Source organism: Chelon labrosus, assembly GCF_963514085.1.
Source record: "Chelon labrosus genome assembly, chromosome: 18".
In the NCBI taxonomy this organism is placed as follows: Eukaryota; Metazoa; Chordata; class Actinopteri; order Mugiliformes; family Mugilidae; genus Chelon; species Chelon labrosus.
In genome coordinates, this window is record NC_140351.1 from 17,150,485 (window position 1) to 17,172,605 (window position 22,121).

Here is a 22,121-nt window from a genome sequence, read left to right on the forward strand (position 1 = left end):
TTTGTGTGAACGACTTTGCATCAGAAGAAGAAAACTGGCTTTTAGAAATTGACACAGGAGCCAAACCTGCTTGTTTCAGACAATGGACGAACCTAAGGAAATATTTATTTAACTGAGTACCGTGCAGCTCAGCCGAGTCAGTAAATTAAATTATTTTGCCCGAAATAAGCATAATTGGTCTCCTATGAAATTCCACTCATGTGTTTTTGGTGTTAAGCAGGAAAACACCAGCCAAACCTTTATTACACTGACTCTTTGACGTCCACTTTCTCAACAGAAATTCATGTCTTAACACAAAATAGTGTAACATCAGAATGAAAACAACTGCATCTCACAAACAAACAGAACAAAAGAGGACTTATCTGTCTTGAGAATATGAGCAATTCTCTTCATATTTCAAATCGGACAGCAGTCTATGTGTTTCACAGCGGTGTGTGTGTCTAGCCACAGGCTTCCTCACACTCCAAGTCCAATTACCTGTGTTAAGGCCACATCTGAGACGGGGGATTACAGCATATTATTCTAGCACAAACAACAGTCTTTCTGCCCACCAACCTGCAGGCAGCCAGACACAAGCAACCGAGAAAGGTGTGAGAGGTGTTACATTAGCACCTGCATGTGCGAACAGCAGACTACTGACCTTTTACTGGTGACTGATACACTACCTGGAAAACTCGTTCGCCTCCCGCAGATTCTTAAGCTGTCCTCAACTCTCAACTCAATATCGTTCCGCCCTTGCCTCCTACTTTCTTTGTCCTTTTTTTCACCTGTCTTTCTTTGTTTGATTTGTACTTTTCCATCTCTTAACTCATGCTTTTATTCCATCCTCCATTTTCCCTGCCACATCTATTAAACCACTCTACACTGAACCACAGCCTGTCTGAATTCTTCTGTCATGTTCCTGACACTTGATACTTTTACCAGAGGATGTTAGTCAAGATGTCACCGCTCTCTCTTGACTTGTTGTCACAACTAAAAATGTCTGTGATGCAAAATGCTACTTATTTAACCCCCTCAGGGCGCCAGCATTCCCCAGAAAGGCCTTGAAAGTATGTCCCTGCACCAAAAACACCTTTGCCACGAGTCATCTGTCGACACAATTCTACAACTATAATTCACTACCCTTCTATTTCATCGTTTCACTGGTGCATTTTTGTCATGTAGCAGCTACCATGCCTGTACAAATTGCTGCGCCTGAACATCCGTGAGACACACAACTTCCTTCAAGTCACCTGCCAGGGGCTCTAATTAGACTGATAAGCAGTGCAACTGGAATCAGCTCTTCCTGGTAATCAGCCCCACGGAGCCCAGACAGACGGTTAAATGAGGAGGAGATGAGCCATGCAGCCCAACAGGTGTCCTTAAAAAGACGGGGAGGTGTGCTTATGCAGTCTTACCTTTTCCCTCTCTAACTACTTGAGAGTTCAGTCACAGGAGTGTTCGGAGCATAGAGTGAGATTTTTGCGGTTATTTATCAAATTAATCCAGGGGAAAAAAAACAGTATGTCGGCGCTACTGCGTTGTATAGATTTAATCACCATGCTGTGAACTGCTGCCTCACTTTTAAAAAGGAATTGTTTGAGAAACTCTGCAGTAAGGTGATTGATTTGGAGTGCTGGGAATTATACGGTAGCAAACACACTAGTCAAACTGTGTATTTTGATTTTCCAATTGCTCCCCGTCCTGAATACATTTCTTGCTTTTCCTGTGCAGTCGCAGCTGCTCTGCTTTAGACATATAATAATGATTATCACATTTTGTCCTGAAGCAAAATAGTAATAAAAAAAAAAGAGCCCAGTGACACACCAGGCAGGCTGAATGCAAAATGATATCAGAACTAATAAAATCTCAGAAGGGAAATGTCATATTTCTCATTTTGACACCTGCGTGAGGCTGTTGTGTTACACTTTCATTTTGCACCCACCACTCCCAGCTGTACACAGGAAAGCAGCTCGGCGAGATTAACACCGCGATCTGAGGAGCAGCCCGGATGCTTCACAGAGACGGAGAGAGGCGGGCAGATAGGACGCAGCTCTCGGTTGCTTTATCCACTCTCTGAGGGAGGATGTCCACTAACATCTGTAGACGTGGTTGGGGGGATTTACTTAAAGGCCGCTGGCAGCAAATGTGTTCGATGTGACATTAACCTCCTCTAGCTGACAGCATCTCGACTACCTCAGTGATAAAATGTAATCTAAGTGCTCAGACGGTGCATTAGTTGGAACTGGCAAACTGAAATTGTTTGAAAAAGGGACAAAACAGAAGCTTTGTAGTCTTGTATTGTTCATCTGATGAATTTGTACTTTCAGCTCGCTGTCAGGACAACATTAGCAGCTCAGCATACACCGCAGGCTGATTTAGAATCCATTTTGGATTGTTGCTTTAGATTGCGTTAGAAAATGGTGGCGTCTTTCACTGATTTCATGCTGTCTCACCTGTTCAGTGAAAGTGCTGCACTTGAAATAACAAAAGAATATGTAAGCAACAGGAAACATTTCAAATAGAGCTGGAACAATGGATGTCCTGTTTGATTAGTTTACTGAAGGGAAATTACAGAGTACTATGTTGAAGTGAGTAAATCTTTGATTTTTAGACAAAAAAGCATTTTGAAAGTCTGTCAGCTTAGAAACTTCCTTGGGCATTTATCACTCTTTTCTGACATTGTATAGTCAGTGGTATGTAAATGTTTCACAAATGTATGTCCACAACAAACATGATGATTTTGACTTTGAATTGAGCTTTTCATATTCCTATTAAAATTATACCTGGACTGAATGGAAACCATTTTCTTTCAACGATGACTAATTAATCTACAGGAAAAGAAGACTATAAACTGTATATCGTATATATTGTATGTTGAGCCCTGACATTTAAGACTACAATACGGTGCCAGTGGAATCATTAAAGTAGTGTCCGTTGCATGTAAACAGCATTTTACTTACGTGCTAAATCTCATCTTACTCCTTGCAGCAAGTTCGAAAGTGGTGAGATGAGAGATCGATTTCAGACACACTTTAATCGTTTTAAAGTTTCCATACATGTTTTTAAATCTTACTCTCCCATCAATACTACAATATCGTTTGTGAAATACATCAACTATAATCTGAGTTTGGTTTGGTTACCCCCAGAAAAATTCAAGTTGATTAAGGTTGCTTTTTTCATACTTTTCATGCTCATGGTTAATTTAAATCTGCAGAAGGCCTCATGCATTCACATCTGACATTTTGTTGACCCATCCGTCCACTTCAGCCTGCTCTCTCTGTGTCTGTGTGACTTCAACTCTGGGTTGGGAATAGATAATTGGTACAAATATCTGTGGTGCTACTATTTGTTTGTCTTACTAAGACAATCTACATTTAGATTCTTCTATGACTTGAATTTAGGTTTGTGTTTAGACTAATATAAACTTTAAAGAAGTTTTAATTTGTGCAAATGCCTGTTGTTGTCCTTTGATTAACAGCTGGGGATCACGTTCTGTTGGCTCTAGCATATTAATATTGTGCCATGGTTGTGGTGGTAATTGTCTCCCAACGCTAACACAAATCTCTGTCCTTGGGCCAGAAGTATATGCTTGGGTAAACTGCATGTGTTGATGCTCTCTGTCGTCTATAGATTGTTTGATGATGGATCTTATTTTCAGATCAAATGCACTGATTACCATCGGAGCCCAGCGTCATCCCAACCACCCCCCCCCCACACACACCTCCGCTTACTCCACCCAGTCTCCCGTCCTCTCCCTCATACTCCTGACTTGAGTGATGGCGTTTGTGATTCCTAATGACAGTCGGAACAAATCTACGGTAATGAGGTCACATTGGGTTCTTTTTTTTTTTTTTCTCTGAAATCACCCTTCACAGCTTCGTACAGTCAACCTGTCTCTGAGACTCAGGGCCCTGCATCCGAGCTCCAGTGCACCAGCGTGAAACCGATCAATTGCTTCCTCGAGAAGACCTCCCTGCAGCCAAAATGGACACCTTGTCCTTCTGAGCATGTCCAAGGATTATCTCTTGACTCACTGGAGCTCACATCCCTCAACTTAATGCCGCCTCTCATTTCCAAGCTCTGCCCTATGGTGGCATATTTACTGATTTATTAAGGTTTTCTAGCGTGTATATTGGCAGACTTCTTAGCTGTCTCACCAATGATAATGCATGTGTCTATAACAGAAGAGCTGTGTGAACATGCTTGCGTGAGCACCCACATCCACATAATGATGTGTGTTCCCTCTAGCTTGAGCAGGATGTCTGCACCAACACATCATTACGATTCGTTCGAGCCATTAGGTTTTGGAGAGAGAATTGTGGATTAAAAGCACAACAGCGCTTACTGCCATATGTGTGTGTGAATATGTACAGTGTGTGTACTTGAGCCCTCGTGTGCATCAGTGTGCGTACCCGGTAATATGTGTGTACGTGTGCTCAGTGATGTGGTTAGTAATGTGGAGACCTGCAGGAGACGGTCCGCGGAGAGAGCCTGCAGGATAATTGCTGCTACAGTGACAGGTAGGGCTGCCTCTGTCAGAGTTCCCTCAGCGGGGAAGCAAAGGAAGAGCATGTGCGTGAATGTATGTGTGCAGCTCCTTGTTCCAGCTTTGCCATCCTTTCCTCCAATAAGCATTTCCCTTGTAGGCGCTCTTCAGACTGTGGCAGACTTCCAGATGTTTTCATCTTGTGTCACACAAACATCCAGAAAAAGGCATGAGGCATCATTTAATCGTTTGGGTATAAATTTAACCCAAGAAAAGAACTCTCAGTAATGTTTTTCATCCCGCTTTAAAGTGTCACCCGTTGAGTAATAGTGCTGTATGCTGTGGAGGATTCTGGAGCTGGATGCATGCAGACTATTCACTTGTTGAGGCTTCCCTGAAGATGTCAGTAAATGGTTTTTATGCAGTGTTTTACTGACAGCAAGGCTGCCAGCTTGTGCTATTGGAAAAGGTCACCCAGAGACTCAGCAGCATGGCTCTGCAACATGCTGGACTTCTGATGACTATGATTGCTTCAGATGTGCATTGTTTACCTCATCAGTCACTGTAATCCGCAGACCTATCCGTTTCTCTTTGAGCGATTGTCAGATGTGATTTGCGTCGCATATGTCACACATCTGCAGATTGTCATCTCTGAAAGGCAGCGTAAACGATCTAAACGTGTCCCGGTGAGAATGCAGAGTGACATCCACGGGGTTTCTCCCACATCTGGAGGTGTCTGCCATCCAAGTCATTTGCCAGTGCTGCTTCTGTTCCCTGGTCTCCTGCAGTCCGTGAAGAATTGGTGTCAGCACCTATCAAAGGCAAAATGCCTATTCTACACAGAGTGTCAGAGCAGCCACAATCTATTAATCAACCAGCCAGCAAAGAAACAGATATAATGTGTGTGTGTGTTTGTACACGTGTGTTAGTGGAGCTGTGTCTGTGTACCAGAGGCTCATCTAGGTGTGTTATTCAGCCATCTTTGAAAGTGGTCTGTAATAAAGGAGGATGCAATTATAAATGTGTCATGTGTGTTCTGGTTGAAAAAGGAAGGGGCCTGTAAAGTGCTCGATGTCAAAGGCCACCACAGGGTCTGTAAAGAGGATACAAAGCACATGCTGATTGCATGACTCCAGCCATTATAGGCGCTGAAACCAGACACCAGACTTCATCTCCTATCTTCTTTTTGCACAGTGTTGTCTTTTAACATCGCCTCTAATGTGTCAACCAGAAAACAGGTTTTGGCAAACACTTTGGTTTTGTGATAATGCAGTATTTTTCATCAGAGTTCACGGGCTGCATTCAGTCAGATAGCAAAGGTTCCTGGTGTGTTGATTTAGGCTGAATAACAGCAGTTGGTTTGTTGGGGAGCACTGTTGGCTTATCCACAGGAAACGATCGATCAGGGTGAATAAACAGTGAGCCAGCCAGGACCCCCGCTGTTAACAGCATGGTCCGACCATGTGACAGACATGGTGCTGTATGATTGGCACTGCTGATTGGACTTTGGAGCTTAATGATGTCATGGGCACCATCATGTTGGATTTACTTAGAGAGAGAGAGAGCACTTCTTTTCAGTCAAATTATTTGGCTCATTGCAACTCCATATTTACTTGTAAAAGATTCACTAATTATTGTATTAAATTATGTTTAATCTTATTGGATTTCTAGAGGATCACTATTGTAGGTATCAGAGATTGAGAGGGTAGAGAGCAGGAGTGCTGTTGTAAGGTATATTAATCAATGCATGAATGATTGATTGTCAGCTGACAGAAAATGAATAAATCACAATTTGGCTAAATTATTAATCTTGTAAATGTCTTTCATCAAAAAACAAAGCCCAAAATCCTTTCCTTCCACATGGTTAAATCTGTAAATGTGTTACTTCTCTCATTTTTGTCCTCAAATTAATTTATTCTTACTAATCATACTAACCCCAAAATAAAAAAAGCCACATGCAATGCTTTACAAACACTGAATTTATCACCAAAGTTGCTGATTATTTTCTGTCAATCGACAGTTAATTCATCATTTGTTTGTCTGACAGTAATTTAAAGACATGTGGGTTCTGGGCAATTTACGTTTTTCTTATCATCTGACTCCCTATAAAGTCAATGATTAAGTCAGTAAACAAACAGATTGATCTATAATACAATTAATCCTTAGCTGCTCCTCATTTGATTCATATATAATTTAAATTTTGTCTCGATCACATATTAGGACACAATGAAGTCACTCGACGGAGGCCTTTCATGTTGAAATATCTTGCGTTTACCGATGTGCTCTTTTATTCTCCTCCTGCTCCACTCAGCCCTGTCCCCCTGTTTCATTTGCAGGTTTTCTCAGAGGTGTGCGGTCCTTTGATTTGGCGTCTTGATTATTTTCAGAAGCCAAGGAGCAGAATAACAATTGATACGCCTGAACAAGGAAAGGCAGCGCAGAGTATGTCTGTGGGATTGTCTGAGGAATAATTGTGTGTGTGCTCAAATGCTAGTATTAGGTTATTTACGGGGTGATTGTCCAAAAAATGTCATAGTAGCTATATATGAGGTGACGAAAAAGAAGACGAACAAATAAGCTTCATAAAAGCGACAACTGTAGCCGGGAGGTGATTTACATTTTGATAAGGTTTGGCGTGCAGATGTAAAAGGGTCACATACATGGTAACCTATATATCATATATGTAATAAATGTGCTGCCGCTCGGAAGTCAGTCCGACGGCTCTTCATACTCCCAGCAATGAAGGAATATTATTGTTTTGTTTCCCGCTCAGGATTTTGACTGAAAAATGGGTTGCCATGCAACTTATCCGTCAGGGGGATCAGGTGCATCTCCCTCTCTTTTCCTCTTTTCCTCTGCCTCCCCACCTCCTCCTCTCTCCAGTCTCCACCTCTGATAGGTAGAGACAGCCATCATATGTGCAGGGGGAAAGTGATGGGCGGAATGGCAGCTTTAATATCGGAGCGATTGCCTGCTGATAAGGCTAACGGCTGTGGAGAGGCGTGAGCGTCAGCCCTCCTCCGCAATAAACACTTTCATTTTGTTTGGTTGGAGTGACGGATGGAGCGATGGAAGTGGTGAATATAGACGACCCGAGGAGCGGAGAAGGGAGGGGGCAGATGGATGGAATGGATGTGGATGTTATTCAATATTAACAGATCAATCAGAAGGTGGTGAAATATGCATTTTGTCAACTATATTCCCCCATTTGGCCAAAGAGGCAACATAACGATCATGTGACAGCGCTGGATGTGCTGTGTTGAAATACAAAATACTCACAGCCTACAGTGGACGATTTGTCTCCTGATGCTAAGTTTATATTGCTTCTAACAATAACAACCCTGTCGTATATAAGAGAAATGAATATATATATTCACGACTTTAAGCTCTGATGGCTTCATGATAATCATTTCTGAATTGCTATTAGACTCCATGATGAGGAGTGCACAATTGTGTCAGTTTTTAGCATATGGTGGAGAAAAGCAACATTTTAATCAAACTGCCTCTCAGCGCAAGATCATTTTTGTCAAGTGCATATGCATACAGAGTAATTTAAAGGTCACATAAAATCAAGCTTAAATGTGGCAGTTTTTTGTTATTTATATATATTTTTTTCCCTCATTAGTGTCAAGGAAAAGCAGCAATGTTCTGAATCACCCTTTTAGATGGATGATTGAAATGGCCTTTTCCTCTTCCTCAACTAATCCTTGATGAGTTTTTGAAGTGTGTCTCTGTTCTCTCTGCTCACCTGCCTGAGCCGCCGCATACTTAACAGAGACGCAGTAATCACGGTTTAAATCAAAGCACATTCCCCACTCCTAGTATTTGATGACACGAGTGTAAATTTTGAAATAGAAAATCTTTGGCAGCAGTTGAAATAATTAATAGGTGGAGGCTGAGATGTTCAGGCGCTGTGATAAGTGTACTGTTCATAAAGCAGAGCTGCGTGTGAATGAGTCTAATTTAAAAATCTAATCCGAAGTTAGAATTTTTAAGTTTGCCGTCCTGGTTCATTTGGCGACAGCCATGGTTACTTGTGTTAAGCAGCTACAGAAAAGCAGAAGATGTGTTTACAGTGCGGTCACTGTCTGCGTTTAAAGATGGACGCCACCTTGGTGATGCTGGTCGTCTTCACTGGAGCTGAGGTTTGCAAATGACACAACCAGACAGCTAGCCACTGCAGACGCCACCCCACACCCTTATTTATGCATAACGTTAAGTATGTACATCATTTTAATAAGTGAGTAAATGAAAATAGCTATAAAAACTAAAACGATTTTTGTACCAGGCTGATAACGTATTTATTTCGGCTATTAAGTTCAACATGTAGGTCTGTGGGGATTGACTCACTTTTGGAGCCACCCTCAAGTGGCCGTTTGTGGAACTGCAGTTCGTGGCACTTGCTCGTTCATTTTTCAGACCCTTAGGTTGCGGTTTGAGTGCAAGCAAGTACATTGTGTTTCCTGTGAGTGATTAACAATAAAGCTGTCTTGTCTGTTGGACACTTTTAATGCGAAGCAGCAGCTGTAGGAAATGTTCTGCTTTCTTAGATATGGTGTTAGAATAATGTAAGTGTTATATCAGTGAGATAAAGGTAAAACACAAACACTAGATTACAACACTTCATCTATTACTGTGAATCCCTTGTGCACTGGTAGGAATTTGAATACAGTTGCGGAATGGCAGACTCCACTGACATTAAAAACAACTATATAGGAACATATATAAAGAGGCATAATTAACTGTTTATGTTCAAATGTGAGCTCTAAATTGGAGCAGGGTTTGATTTTATGACGATCTTAAAAATAACAACTGTAATAGTTTATGCTGCAAAAGCTTCCTAACCCTTACCCTTCCCTTTGATTTTCAGGCACTCCTATTTTTTTTATATTATCCTCTAAATCTGTTGCCCTTGTATGTAATTTCCATCAAAAGCGCATCAAAACAGAGCACATTTGAACACACATGAAAACCCTTTTGGCTGCACTGTGCTTCTTTTGCCTGCTGAACATCAGATGATTTGGCTCGATATGACTCGGAAACCAGGAAGATCAAATGAGCAGCAGGGTTCAGATCTAGATATTAGAAATGAGACTAGATAGGCTCAGACAATGCCTATTAAAATGGCTGGAGGAGCCTCTCTAAAATGAGACCTGACATCTCTTTTCCACAGTCTGTCAGGAGTATTCGGTGGCTAATTTGAAGCTTACAAAATCTGTGCGAGTGTCTATGAGAGAAAGAGAGTGAGCTCCAGTGGGAGGTTAATATAAGGGGTGACCAAAAAGAGATGCCGTGGGCTGTTATCTGCACAGTCAGTGAGAGAACAACCATTGGCTGGATTCTCAAAGCTGCCCACATTCATCCAGTCGCCAGCTAATGAGCTTGGCAAGTACATTGTATTTACATTTAAAGTGGCTGTTGTGGGACTGTCCTTCCCCTCAGGTTGATTGGAGAGTTTTTAGCTTTGATTCACAAGTAAATACTGACCTTCAGGCTTCTCTGGTTTCACCATAAGACGGTTAATGTCAGCTTGTCAGTCAAACCTGAGCTGCGGCTGCTGTGATGCGTATGTGTGTCGATTCCTGGCTAATCTTTCGTAGCTCGACTCATGATGTGTTGCAACCCCAGAGGGGTCCTCATTAGGGCCAAAACGTTGCGTGACCTTTAAGCAGCTTCGCCTCCCCCCACCACCTACGCCCTCACCCAGCTGGGCCCAATTACCTCGCTCATTACCCCCCTCCTAAAAAGCACCAGGACCGAGCAGGTACTGTAGCTATAAATGGAGAGCCAATATGTCTGTGACTAAATACAGGGGTGGCAACATGAAATGAAAATGAGTCTCATCTTGGAGACATGCCAGTTGAAGACTTTTCTCCTCTCCCTAATGGCCTAAGATTTTCTTTTTTTCTCTCTTCTTCTTTTGCGTGGCACTCCACTTTAGAAACTTTGAATGTATATTTGACCTTTCCAGCTCTCTCACAGCTTTCTTTACGCTCCTTTCTAACCATCCTTCAGAAACCCTTGGCTGACACCTAAAATATAAGATGTCCCCTCTGCTGCCATGTTGATGAGATGATAGGATGATCAATGTTTGCAGGGTCCCTAATAACCAGAAAGAGAAAAGGCGACAGAAGAAGAGCGAGGGAGATGGATGATTATCCTAAAAGTAGCGTGCTTAATTAGATAGGATTCTGCATACATTGTGGACTGAGTGGAATCACTGGGATAGATTAAAATACTAATTAAACAGGCCCTTGCCGAATTTGGAGTGTGAGGTGGGGTTCAGCTCTTCAGGGTCATTTGCATAGCCTTCATCTGGGGAAATGGGATTTAAAGGACCTGCTCTCTTTCTCCCTTTAACTCTCACTCTTTTTCCTTTCCCCCCCATTACCAATCACATTCACATGCTAACATACTCAATTAAAATTATGCTCCATTTTTTCCCCCTTCACTCTATAATTTGGCATAATCTATTAAGGTCCCTTTGATTTTGTTTTCGAATATAAATGTTTCCATCAAAGTGAGGAAGGGGTGTTTAGCACGAGGAGGGGGGGGGGAACAAGTCGGCGAAATGTGTGATCTTGAACGACGGATATTTAACATTGCCTCACTTTAGTTTGATTTGCATGAGAATATCCTTCGCGAACAAAGCTTTGGAAATAGCATGCCATATTTGATTAGATCAGTAGATGTGAGGATCAAACTCTGGTGGTGTATTAATTACTGCAAGAACAAAGGCAGGAGCTCAAGTTATTGTGTGCTCCGAATCCACAAGCGCTTCATCTGCTTTCTGGTGATCTTCCGTGGGTCTGGCTCAACATGTGTGAGGACAACAGTGCATTTTTACTGGTGAACTTTTTCGGCATTCGTCCTCTCAACCATGCACAATCACAGCAATAGTGGTCCATCACTTCGTTATATTATAGAGATAAATAGCCATGAATTTACTAAAGATGTTAAAGCTTCAGGGTGGATTAATCTTAAAGACAATGGTGGCTTCCTGACACACGTTTTAGGTGTAATGTCTTGGTACGCATGTTCATGCTCCACTCATGATGAATTGTAAACACACTTGGTGATCACCAGATTACTAATATAGCACCATTATACGGTCAGAATCTCAGCAACGACATCAGCGACATCAACCTCGTCTGTGGTTCGTGTCAAGAGCTAATCGGCATGCTGGTCATCATACCTGCCACAGATTCATTTATCATATTTCTGCATCAAAGCAGTTGCAAGCAGACGTGCGCCTCCCCGTAAATCTAACTGCAGCATTGGCTAAAGCAAATACAGCTGGGAATGGCAAAAACTGTTATGGATCAGCAGTTTCTGAACCCTGCAGAGGCTGCTGGTAGTGAAGACAACATCATGGAAGCTTCACAAAGAAAGAAAGGAAGTCTACAGAGAGACAGTATGTCTATGTGACTAAATAACAAGATGGCAGCTTGAAATGAAATCTAGCAAAGACATCTCCACTGAAAGCCTGCTCGCTGTGACTCCTGCACTCTATCACAGTGAACTCAAACACAGACACAAGGTGGCTGACTAGCGCCTGCCCACTTTGCCTCATCCAAAGTTTTTTTTAAGCCAACAACAACTGAATTTCGTTAACCTTCCATGGTCTCTTGTTGCCACATTACTGCTAGTCTCCACCTGTGTGTACGCCACTTTAGCGTCTTAATATTTTGTCTAACAGGTCTTGTTAGATATTACAGGCCTACAGCTACCGCAGACTGCTGTCAGCTGCTGTCTTACCCTTCAGACAGTTCAGTCTTTCCTCTCGACGAAAATTTTCCGTGTGTGTAGGCCGGTCATTCTCTATGACCAGTTTGACATCTGACTCAGGCTGATACATCCATTGCATCATTCTCAGTTTCACTGACCACTTGTTTTGCCTCAGGAAGTGAAAAATGTGCTTCATACTTTGTCATCCACTGCTCATACTCAACACCTCCTCTGCTTTTGTCTCCCTGTGCAGTCCAACAGAAGCGGCAGCTGGAGAAGGAAACCGGCCTGAAGATAGTGGAGGCCGGAGTTAGTGATGTAAGTAAAACTAAAATATCCATTATTCAGCTCTGTGTTCTTTTTTTTTAAACCCTTTAAAAGGGTGAGAGTGGGCGCGCTTGTGACTGTGTGCATACTCTGTGTTTGGGTTCATGGAACAGGAATAACTCTGTGATTTCAACTTGTCCTGGCATCTGTATCACACCTGCAGCTTCAGCTGTGCAGCCAAACACTAATCTTCTGTAGCAATGAATTCCAAACACATATCCTTTTAAGTGAGTTGCTGTGATTACTTTCCCCCATATTCATTTAGTTTTGGTCTCTGAGAGCTGTTGCCACCACGACAAACAAAGAACAAGACAAAAGCCTGATGCATTTTGTGAAACTTAAAATGAGTCCTGATCACCGCCTCCGTGCAACAATAACCAGATTATCCTGAGTGCTGTCACTATAGGGAGCCCTGATGCTCCTGTGACATATTCATTGGAAAAAATTAAGAGGAGAGCAGGAGGACTCTCTGGTTGATCCGGATGAAAGGGGGGGTAAATGTGTATTTATTCAACACTGATAAATATTCATATGTATCAGAGGTAAGGATCTAATCAAGCACCCATTGATGCGTCATAGCTCTCTATGCTTGCCTGGTAAATGAGTTTCTCTATGGAAATGAGACAGACAGCCCTAGACCCCTGAGCTGCCCTGATCATGAGGCATGCTGGGAGCTAAGTGGATGCGGCCTGTGCATCGCAGGACAGTTGCCAATGGCAACAACCGTCAGACACTGTATAGACAAGATCATTTTCCCATGTTAGTTCCCTCTATGCTGTCTCCTTTTTGGTGTCTTTCTTCATCCATCTGCCTCCCACTTATATCTTTTTTAGCACCACATTTTCTCTCACCTTATTCCACATTGTGTCTTCATCCCGCTCTTCTCAATTATCTTTGATTCGAGTTTTTTTTTTCCTTCCCCGTGACTTTTCGTCCCGTTCTTTGTCCGCCTCTGCTCGCCTCGTTTTCATTCTTTTATTCCCACTCAGACTGATTCCTGCGCTTAGCCGGCACTGGTACGGGGCTGTGTTTGTCATATTGGGCCTATTTGTAGATAATTAGCCGCAATAATAGCCTCTCTGCAGGAGCCAGGGTGAGGGAGGGAAAGATGGAAAGAGGGAGGGAGAAAAGGAAGAATCTGTCTTCCACCTCATGGGGAGAAAATCTGCGCCAGACTGTGTTTGTGGGAAATACATGTTAAGGAAGTGTGGCATTTAGTGTACTACATATAGTAAGCTGGCAAACTATACATCCTGAAAACTCACTCGGAGGGTGTTTTAATAGCTATGATGTGGATGTGTTGATCTCACCGTTTTGTATCCAAGAAGTGGAGAGTTGAGGGTAACTTGGGGGAAAATAGTAGCTTTTGATAGGAGAGCCTGTGGAGTGAGCTCTTCAAATGCATTAGTTTAAAAGGTGTTAAAGCAAAAGCCTGCTTTCAGTATATTTGCACTAAATTGACCACAGTTGTGAGTGACTGCATGTTAGAGGTTGCAGAGAGGGTCTGCTTTAGTCTGCTTATTAGTGACAGAAATAGAAATATGCTGCTGTGTGGATCCATAAGAGGTATAGAGCTGGAAATTAAGCGAAGCATTCTTTCCCTCGGCTTGTGTAAAACCATTGCGGTGGTCGGTATCATTAAGTTTTATCACTGGCAACTCTCCCCTTCCTCCGTTTTTATTTAAGAGGTGACAAATGACAAAACAGCTTAGGAAGATGTCCAGATAGAGCGAACGTCAATAGCAGTAGATGCGGACGGGGATAAGCAAATGTCAAAGTGGGGGGAAGGAGACATCAATCAATAGGCCGAGCAATATCTACTCCGTTATAGATCGCACAGAAGTTGGCTTGCCGACAAGAAGAGGAGAAAAAAAAAGCAGAAAAATTATTACTTTGGTTTTCTTTCTTAATGTATGTAACAGTAAGCAATGTATTTTCCCAGCATCTTTCATATTAACAGCTGGTTCCCAAGTGGAAGCTGCACTCTTGCGGAAACCCAACTGGCAAACTGAGGTCTCCTCACAGCAATTTATCAGTCTAGATGTGTGAAAAACCGAGAGGAAGAGAAGGAATCTATGGTTTGAACAAACTGGCTCTGCTGTCTATATTCATGCACCACTGAAACCATACACTCAGAAAGTATAGGTGTTATTATCGGACGCTTAGCACTGCAAGTGTAGAAAATAAATCCTGGCAGATCAAATGACACAGTAGCTCCTCTAACATCATCCTCGCAAAAAGGCACAAAGCTTTCTGACCATGAATCCCTCGCTGCCGCTTCCCCCCATTGGTTCCTCATATCTCCCTCTCTTTCTGTGCCAAAGGGGGGCGGGGGAGGGGTTGGTGAGTCACACCCCAAGCTGGAGACGGCAACTAGGCACCAGGCAAAAGGGTTGCTTTCGCTGACAGCCATAGACACAGCATGACTGGTACCATACGGGAGCGTTGAGAGGAGAAGCGAGGGAATAAAAGGCTCAGAAAGATGGTTTGGAAAAGGGAGGGGCATGTCAGTCAGATGTTTTTTGGATGCAGTAGCTTGTTAGGAAAATACACAAAGTATTCTACGATCCTAGGCCAAACAGCAAATCTGAAACTCGAAAGTTGCAGCTGAGAGTGTACTCAAAAATGAATTGAATAACTTTTAAATCTTACTTAAAGCTTATTTTCTGAGGCTTAAATACTTCTCAGTCAATTAGGGCCTTAATAGCCACAGACATGCTCTGTTAATAAAGATCACACAAAGATTTACACAGATCAGAGTGTGCAAATGCCGTCCTCCACATTAATATTTAAATATTTAGAAACTAGAAACAAGTTTATAATCACTCTGACAGCTCCACACACAAGCTGAAAAAATCTTCACACAGCCTTCACAAAACCAGATTTGAATATTCCCACATATACCTGCTTAATTAAAAATTCCTCTGAACGCTTACAATTAATGGCTAATGACATGAAAAACATTTTTAATGGTGTTTTCCCAGTTTTCTTCACGCCAATATTAAAATAAATAAATAAGTGAATGCACAGAGGAGGCATCTCCACATCCGGCCTGCTGCAATGAGACGGTCCCCGTGTGATTAAGTTGGTGGTTTAATTGAGATTCATTGACATTTTGACAGCGGTCTCGTGTTTGAGATAACTCCGGCAAACTGCTTATGAGAAGAGGCGCTCATTAAGCAGAAAATCCCCAGAGCTGCATGTCAACTGATTATTCAACCACTAAATGTAAATCATATATGGCAGACGGAGAGAGGCTCTGCACCGTTTATGTGTTGTTTATGCATGTGAAAAATGTACAGTCAATGTGTTCAGTGTTAACATTTGCACTGTGGCAATGTTTGTCCCTCCGTATACGTGAGCAGTATTTATAGGGCTTAAGTGTGCATTTTTCTAGTATTATGCAAGCTTATGAGACCTTTTATATGCACTACTTATTTCTATACTAGGTGAAATCAACTCTAGGTCATAATCCTGCCCTGTGCCGAGTTGTGCAAGAACAACTGGAGAATGCCAGCGTCTTATGATGGCAGAAAGCACGCGTTTTATTTCTAATCAAATGACTGAGTGCAGAGGCACAGAGGCAAAACTCATTTCAGAGAAAGGTCACGTAATGATGACCCCTCGCAATGGATTTGAAGGCTTTCATTCCAATATCCTGCGCCGTAATTAATGCTAGGTGTAAATGTTCTGACAGGCTTCCTTGTGAAAAACGCTGTAATTGTTCAGATGTCCTCAGTCTGGACAACTGAACGTGATATTTCATGTTCAAATTAGGACAGACTGCAACATGTTTCACGCTGAAATTCAACTTTTCAGCAGTAAGGATGCTTTTTATCAATCATTATATTATATTGGTGTAAACATCTTTGTGATGAGTTTGCACATATGTTTAACGCTACGTTTAAATGTTTACCATGTAGGCCTAGTACATGAGGGAAGTCCGTATGAACTGCCCTCTCTTGTGGGATTCACAACCTTATAATGTTGTCGATGATAAATTAATATACTGTAATTTAGTTGTTGGTTTGTTGTGTTTTTGTAATTTTATAATACGTCTTATGCCTTGTATTTAAACGGTTGTTAGCTCGCTAAACTGTTAGCCTGAGTGGCTTCTTGGTGGCAGTAGTTGCCTAGCAACCCTGGTCCCACATCGTAACCAGAACCCCACAAGTTCCATTTGAAGAGTTAGCGTCGCTAAGTAGCAACGGTGTTTCTTCTTTATTTTATTAGCCTTAGCAGCATGTTTCTAGAGAACTATTCACAATCCAGTCAGCCTCAGATGTACTTGTGCTAGTTAGCAAATATTTGCAATCTAAGCTAAGAAGGTGAACATGATAAAAATTGTGCGGTCAATATGTTATCACTGCACGCATGCGGCAGTCGAGCCTTTTTCGGGTGTTGCTTCTCCCTGATATTCAGTCTAATGTACGCTGCCCTTATCAACATTTTCATGTCAATATACTATACAATCCAAACATGAAAAAGGCCCATTTGTTCAGTAACCTCTAGTGCACTCAACCGGATCCACTAACTTCGGGGATGATCACTTTAAATTTGCATTTTGTTTTGGTGGAACACTTTTTTACATTAATATTTATTTGCATACTTCTTATATTATGGTTATCAGGCAATATCAGTGCATTCAGCTTTCCTTTAATCTAACAAAGCCTGAATATCGAAGCGTATTCCACTTAACAACAAATACCATGTGCAGCCACCAGCAATTGCAATTCCTCCGAGCGAATGGGACAAATAATTTCAGCGGGGACTTCAAAGGGAAACTAGGCTGACCATTTCCTACCAGAGAGAAGAGACACATGCTGGCTGAAATAAATAAATAACTGTGACAAGAGTTGTACAAATTGATCCTGTAACGGCATGGGCAGATGCTATGCTTCAAAACATATTTTTCCATGTTGGTTTTTCAAGCTGTAAGAATCACAAGATGAGAAAAATACATTTTTATGTTAATTTGAAGATCTTTTTTTATTTATTTTATTTTATTTTTTTCACATTTATACATGAATGTGGCTCCTGACAGGAAATGAGAGTGGCTCTGCTGCTCTGCGGGGTACATGCTCTGCCCTTCCTTGCGTTGTGCTGTGTGTTTAGTGTGGAACAGTTAGTGTGTATTTGTATCAGCCAATCAATCCCACATTGGCCCTCAATTGCCTTTTCCCCATTGACAACCTATCCAATCTTCTTCAGACACTGTAATAAACCCAAACAATAAAAAAATTGCCGCCTATAAAAATTTCAGCAATGCAGGAAGGCCAATCTGGCTGCTTTAAAAGTGGCTAAAATGCCATTACTGTGGCAGATCTGGATGTGAAATGTCATATTGGAGCAGCCCCACTGTGCCTGCAGCCCCGAGTAACACTTCCTCTTTGGAGACTCCAGCTGCCTCCCACTGATGAAAGCCCGTCCAGCAGCTTCGTTTCTCAGCAACCTTTTACCATCACCTGACCTTTGGACTGCAGAAATGCCTTTGATACCATGCCATGCAGTTTGGTATTTGCCTCTCTCTATATCATGACGTGTGGTCTCCCTCGGGTAAGGGTGGACTTGTCTGTTTTTAATGAGTGTCAGAATGTAAAGTGTTTACTCTCCTACCTTTTGCTTCTTTTATGTTCCACTGCCTTTGTTAAAGAGTGGTACGGTTGCTGTGTATAGGTGACAGTGGTATTTTTACTCAGCCTGTTGAAGGGCAATACAGCCGCCTCTGCTAAGGTATTAAATAAGAGGGTTTTTTTTTCTTGGTCATTTCTTTCGGCAAGAAGAAGCTCAAGGCCAGTGTGGCCTTCGGGGCACTATGGAGGTCTAGGTTTTGAATTAAAGCAAAAACGCACTGATTAAAATTCACACTGGTATAAATAGTTTAGGTAATAGCCCTGCTTCCTCCAAACCAAAAATGTTGGTGTTCTGCTAATGATCATCACATCTTTAAAAAGCTTGTTTTATTCTACTAAACCTCCAAATGCCAAACATTTTTAGTTTTGAGGAGGTTGAACCGGAGAATGTTTGAAATTATTTAGCTTGCAAAATAGCTAAAATGACAGCTTCAGTTCATCTTATGTTGACTGGTTGATTAATTAATCAACCAAACATTGCAGCTTCTCGTATTGGGATATATTAGAAGGCAGAGATGAAAATCTTTGCTGATGTGTACTGCAGCTGCTTTGCATCCTGGACCGCTTAAAGTGCTGCCAGTGAAGAAATTTCAAAGTCTGCCTCCTCTACAGTGAATTTCTCTTAAATGTCAAAAGAAAATGGTGCGTTTAGAGGAAAGAGAGGCTCTTGAGATTTGATAGCCCTCCAAGACCTCCCTGCTTTTAAGCAAACCAGTATTACAATACAGTTTTTATCTCAGTGAAACGACCAAATAATAATTTAATTATGAAATACATTTTCCGACTAGTTGTAATGAAACACATCGTATGTATTAGCGTACTAGTGCCTTGTAAAAACACCCAAATGGTTCAAATACTTCCAACTTATTTTTATTCAGACTCTCAAATAATTAGTAGAAATACTCATTATAGCATACTTTCTACTGTTGGGCAGTTTTCTGTAGAATAGAGCCACGGGATGTTTATACGAACAAACAATTAACCACAAAATATAGATGTTTGTTGCTTGTTCCTATTGTCGTATCTTTGCCCAGAAGCCTGTATAAAATACTAGTACAGTGTTTGTGTGGCTGCAGTCATGCTAGTGTTAATTAACATTTCCCCAAGAGGCCTCTGAAGCTATTGTTGGTGACTTTTGACTATTTAGACCTAAAGGCTTTTTGGGTTGAAGTGAGACCTCTGGGACTGACACATAAAAAAAAAACAAAAAACATCTCACTCAAAGCAGACTTAATAGCTCCATTGACATCCTCGTGGGTGCAGGTTGACCTGCTTGGCAGTATTTTAAGAAGAAATAATGACCGGACACCCTGCTGCCTGTTCTCCATCTTCACCACAGAGTATCTCCTATCTGGTGATGAGAGAGCTCAACTACTCCAAGATAAGGCTACCTTAGGAGTTAAATACAGCTAAAGAGCTACAGCATGGAAAATAAATCTTATAAATGGTGGAAAGTTACTCGCTCAGGTCCCATAGTGACAAAAATAACAATTGTCCCTGGCAGATTTTTATCAACCTTAGCTAAGCTAACATTAGCCTCATGAGTTTCTGGCTTGAAACTAAAGCACTGGCTTGTTTTCAAATTAGAAGGTGCTAAATATGATCTTGATAGCTACTTATCAAGCTGACTGAAGCTAAAGCTGCATGTTCCAGTAAAAGTATTAGTATCTTCACCATGGAGATGTGTAAAGAATTAATTGGGCGCTTCTTTTGTAGCTCAGGTCTAGATTAGTATCTGTTTTGCTTCTTAGCTTTCCTACTTGGACACAGAAGTTAGGTTTTCCCCAAATCAATCTACACTTTTTAAAGAATTAGGAAACAGTGATCCTCAGGTGTGAGGTCGTCCACCTCGAGCACATTCTGCTCTTTCATTTTAAACAATGCCTCACTGCGCTGGTTACACTGGCTGTTTTTTGGAAGTTTGCCGACGAGGAGTCTGGCAGCGGCAGCAGTGGGGTTGAGGGCCGGGTGCCTGGGAGAGGCTGTGGGTTCAGTAGGAGGGGGAGGGCCTGCGGTGTCCACAGCTGGATAGCATGGCAGAGGTTTTAAATGTCAGCGTTGAAGGGGGATGCGGCTGCCATTTGGCCTGACAAGCCGCATGCCAAGGGACTGGCAGCGGGATGCAGGGGCAGGGTGCTCCCGGTCCCGGCCGCAGAGCTCTCACCTTCTGCCATTTATCATGCAGCTACTTGCCTAGCGCATCTGGCACCTAGGCACTGGCAGCAGCAGGAAAAGCCCTTGCTGCAGGCTAACCAGTGGCCCGTGGTAATCTTTTTAGCATCACAACAAAATTAGGGCAGTAGTATTTGTTTGACTACATTTAACCCAGAGTATCTAACAGTTAAGGCGTCAGAGAAGCAAGACAGGTAGAGTTGTTTGATTATTATGAGAATTAAAACTACTCCTACACATGTACTGTATTATCTAAGAAGATTATACACGTTCCTCTTTATGTACCAACTGGTCATTTTATTAAATCACCACTGTTTCAGTCTGTGCTAGCTGTGAGGCAGTCGATTAATTATTGCTCAGTGTGCGCACAATACGGCAGCCGCGTTGCTCTCAGTAAATTAAACGTAATCAACTGTCATATCATCTTTTATTGACTTTAATTGACTGTAATTGTGAATCCTGCTGTAACTGCTAGTTACTTTCTGCATGGCAAGGTCAACTAAATTGCTTGATGAGCTGTTATGGTCTTTTATATGATGACCTTGACTTGGGAGGATGTATGAATATCTTCCATCTGTGGCGATAAAGCATGAAATGGAACTAGACCGTTATGGCGCTAAGTAGCTTTTACAACATTTAATGGTTGTGCTTTAAAACGCCACGTTGGAATTGCCTGGAAATATTTAGATGTGTGAAATGACACATGGTCTATATTTGTTTTCGGCGTCTCACCTCTCAGATCTCCCGATATGTAAGGTGCTCAGACTTAGAATATAATTAGTGCGCATTAAATATTTATATACTAATTTTACAACTGTGAAATCTACGGTGTGTATCTGCAGAATGTCAGCTCTTCGTGAGCAGCGTAAAGCAGCCTTGTTTTAAATAATGTGGAGACATATGGTTGTATCTGGGTGGAATGTGGAATTTAGATGAAGGAAACTTGCAGAAGTTCAAACTATGATTTTTCTTTTTCGCATGATCTTTTCCTTTTTCCTTCCTTTCCTCTTAATTTAGCTAAAAAATGTTAATCTGACAGCATTCTTAGTTTAATTAGACCCTTTAGCCACAAATTGAAGACATTCCTGTAATGTGTAATATGTGTTATCTTTCATCCTAAAGTATGATGCAATCATTGCAAATCTGACACTCGTGTGAAGGTAAAAAAGCAGCAGTGAACATCAGTTGGTGATAGCGCTCTACGAACTAGAGAAGCCCCCCGATGTTAAGGGGTTTCTCGCTTCACATATCACAGATATGTTCATGTGTACGTGGCTGCCAACGCGCCTATTTACATTCACGAGTGGGCTCGTCCTGTCAGGTGTCAGTGGCAAATGCACAGATGTAGCTAACACCCTGTGTGGTACAGGTGCAGACCTATGCAAAAATAGGATTAACAGCTCGTGAACAGTAGCTCCCGATGATCAAAGCCTGGATCATTTACAATTTCAGCGCGGGAAGGCGCTAAAAACGGAACACAGTTGCATCTATGCAGCTTGGAAATATACAGCATGTCATACAGTAATTATTCTGATTCAGATAAATACTTCAGACTAGTTGGATTTGTCTCATAACTCGTCCAACTGCTAGAACAATTAAAATGTCAAAGATGACAAATAGATGAAACTAATGTCTCCCACTATTGGGGCTAATGTGTATAATTCTGAGGAAGAAGAATAAACTCTTCACAGCTTCATCAACATGAAGAACTAATAGAAGGAATTACATTTTATTGTTGGATACAACAAAAGACGAAAGGATCTTTGCAAGCCAGGTCCACAAACACATGCAAT

At 41.8% G+C, this 22,121-nt stretch overlaps 1 protein-coding gene across 1 annotated transcript in view; it reads left to right on the forward strand.

The window, feature by feature from the left end:
- Window positions 1-22,121, forward strand: part of ptprn2 (protein tyrosine phosphatase receptor type N2) — a gene marked incomplete at its 3' end in the record, with an annotated part of 118,515 nt that overhangs the window by 59,653 nt on the left and 36,741 nt on the right. Inside the window, exon 11 of the mRNA XM_084566781.1 lies at window positions 12,450-12,514. Within this exon, the coding sequence (XP_084422907.1) occupies window positions 12,450-12,514 (65 nt within the window). The remainder of the gene's footprint in view (window positions 1-12,449; window positions 12,515-22,121) is intronic.